The sequence below is a fragment of the Engraulis encrasicolus genome, chromosome 16, assembly GCF_034702125.1.
Source record: "Engraulis encrasicolus isolate BLACKSEA-1 chromosome 16, IST_EnEncr_1.0, whole genome shotgun sequence".
Classification (NCBI taxonomy): Eukaryota; Metazoa; Chordata; class Actinopteri; order Clupeiformes; family Engraulidae; genus Engraulis; species Engraulis encrasicolus.
In genome coordinates, this window is record NC_085872.1 from 16,827,780 (window position 1) to 16,830,988 (window position 3,209).

Consider the following 3,209-nt stretch of genomic DNA (forward strand, 5'->3'; position numbering starts at 1 on the left):
GAATAAATATTCAAATGGGCATGATGGATCTGAGGTCAGTGAGAGATTTCACTCCAAACTGGATGCTGATTCCAGCTCTGTTCCCCTGACCATCCAGGATCTGCAGGTGTCTGACTCTGCTGTGTACTACTGTGCCCTGAGGCCCACAGTGACTCCTGTGCACTCAACACTCATACAAAAACACACCATTCAGGGACACAAGCTCTGGTTTTCTCTAAGCTGGCCATGTGATGATTCATGTTCATCCAGGTCATCTTAGTGAAAAGAGTTTAGACCATTCCACTTCCTTTTCCCCAATCATTTCCCCTCTAGACATCACCTTTGGCCACAAAGGTCTAAACAATGAGATCATTGTAATGATGACCACCTGCAAAGCCATGGCACTGCACTTTTATTCACAATCAAACAGACAAATTCTCACCATTAAGTAATTGTGAAATGTATAAAAATAATTTGGCATATAATGATCCATAATTTGTTAAAATGTTGAACTTGACAATTTGTGACTGATAACTTATAGCTTTGCTTGTGTAACTTTACTTCACCACACCACCAGGTGGCGTCTTTTCCACTTCTTTCACATCTCCTTTCACAGCTGTCTTTACCTATAATATGACATACACAACATGAAGCAGTCAGCTTTGAGACTAGTTCTATATCAGAGTCGTTTGCTACAATGCAACATGCTCTTCACAATTAATTTAGTCTTACTGGTTGTCTGTTCGCTGGGTAAGTTATAACATCCTTACTATTTTATTTCTTAGTGTTTTAGTGATTCATCCATGAAAACATTTTTCATTGTATTTTTGTTGTGTTTTTGTGTTAATGTTTTGTAATTGTGTTTTTTGTAGAATACAGCATTGCTGAAGACAAAGTTGAGCAGCCAGATAGAATAATGACTGCTGTGGAAGGTGGACAAGTTACAATCAAATGCAAATACACCTCTGATTACCCATACCTATTCTGGTACCAGCAAAAGCCAAACATGACCCCTAAATATGTACTCAACAAACTTACCTCTGGTAGAGGAGATTCAGAGAAAGAATTTAAGGGGAGATTTGATGCGACTCTTGACACCAGCACAACGACTGTTCCTCTGACCATCAAGGATCTCCAACTCTCTGACTCTGCTGTGTACTACTGTGCTCTGAGGCCCACAGTGGCAGGAACTGGTTGAGCTTTGGAACAAAAACTGGCGACATGTAGCAGCAGTGTATATGTAGCAGCATGTATACCAGTGACATTAAGCAGCAACTTCCAAAAACCAGTGATGTAGCAGCAGCTTCCTTAACCTCCTTTCACATTTAAATATGTAATGAATACGGAAATAGAAATGCCATGGTAATTACACATGGTTTTACTAGATTATATGTTTCCATAAGAACATGTGTAAAATGTGTAAAACGAAAAAAAATGTTTACATGTCCATAAACTGTATATAGCTATAAAAATACATAAAAAGAATACATCCGTGTCACCAGCAGCATTATTACTATAAAGAACAAGAGTGGAGTTGTTACGCAGGGAGGGAGTGAATAACACATTTTCCAATACACAGAACACAACAAGAACTGAAATTATTATTACCAACAACTTCATCTATTCACTAATTCAATTTAATAAAAACACTATGGTTGGATGAGGGAGCAGATATATTTTTGTGGCTTGAATAGTTTAATAATAAAGCTTACTGGGCCCTAAGCCATTGCATAGTTCACAGGGCGCAATAGACAACATAGCCTAAAGGCATTTGACAGAAATGAATTTTTGAACAGCTAAAAGGGGTTTATTAGAATAATTCATAGTCCATTTACACCACCTTTTGGTTTCAAGGTGCTGGTGATGTGCAGTTGTCAATGGAATCCAATTAAGAACAAAAACACTTCACGTTTGCAGAATTACATATAGGCTGGTGATTTATCTTTATAGCGAACAATGCATTCATCAGGTTCACTGAACCCGAATACATTTTGGGAACAATGCTAATGAACATTAGCCTCACGAGCCATCCTACGTACTTCCGTCAAAGGATTGGCTCCACTACGGTAGTCGGGCCTTGCTCTTCTGTGGAGCGTCCAGATCGGTGGGATTTTGATTGCAACGCCCCCAATCTAATCTAATCAGAAAACAGTCAATAAGCGAATAAGCGTCCCATGTGGGGGGAAAGGGGGAGGACGCTCGTGACGATGACGAAAACGTCTGCGCCAATGGCTCTGGTCTGCGCTATGTTGTTGTTGAGTTACTGTCGGCGATTGGGTGAGAGCTGTCCAATCATTTCAAACCATAACTGAGTGCAAACTTCCCGCTTCCTGCAATCGCGTAAGATCACACAACTTCCAGACCATAAATACGAAATTAAATGGTGATATTATGGGATGGTCAGGACCAGGCTAAATGACCATACTAATATTATTATAATCAGATGGCTTAATATAAATCCACCAATCACAGTGTAGAGTGCAAGGCCTTCCTGAATGGTCATGTGATGTATTTCAGTGCTGATGAAGCCCCTTGAATGATGAAGATCCAGAGCAGCGATCTCACCCTGAAGACATTCTGCATGATGGAAACACTGCTGCTGATCCTCACTATGGCTGCCGGTGAATTCCCATGAGAAACATCGACTAATACACAACTACCGCATGGTACTACAGGATTTATATAGTTACTGACATTACAGAATTCTTTAATGTTTTTTCAGATGTCATGGCTGATATAATAATTTCTTCTGATACCAAAATAAATTCTCTGGAGGGGGACTCTCAACACTTGCGTTGTATATATGAAACAAGCAGCGAGTATGTTTATCTTCCTTGGTACAGACAGTACCCAAATGAAGCAGCTAAGTATTTATTACAAAAAAAAGCTGGACGTTGGACCTATGAAGATAACCCATCTCCAAATCTACACAAATTTGACACAGCAGCGACAAGAGATTACACCATACTTCATATTAAAAACCTGACTCTGGCAGATGCAGCTCTCTACTACTGTGTTCTGCAGGTAGCCCAGTGATACAAATACACCCACAAGCTGTTCAAAAACCTAAGCACAAGTTATTTTGCACACACAAGGCATTTTCCTCCTGTGTTCTGATATCTAAAACCACAATCAGAAATTGACATCAAATGTGGTCCCACCTGCTATTTATGAGCATCATGGGTTACTGTACAATCATATCTTCTCCTGTATTGTGTTGTCTTGCCAGT

At 39.8% G+C, this 3,209-nt stretch overlaps 1 gene segment (V, D, J or C); it reads left to right on the forward strand.

Annotated features, from left to right (window-relative positions):
- The first annotated feature begins 683 nt into the window (after positions 1 to 683).
- Positions 684 to 1,177, forward strand: LOC134466012 (Ig kappa chain V region K-25-like). The segment is given in 2 exon segments: positions 684 to 729; positions 852 to 1,177. Coding segments are annotated over 2 exon segments (372 nt in total).
- The last annotated feature ends 2,032 nt before the right edge of the window (positions 1,178 to 3,209 follow it).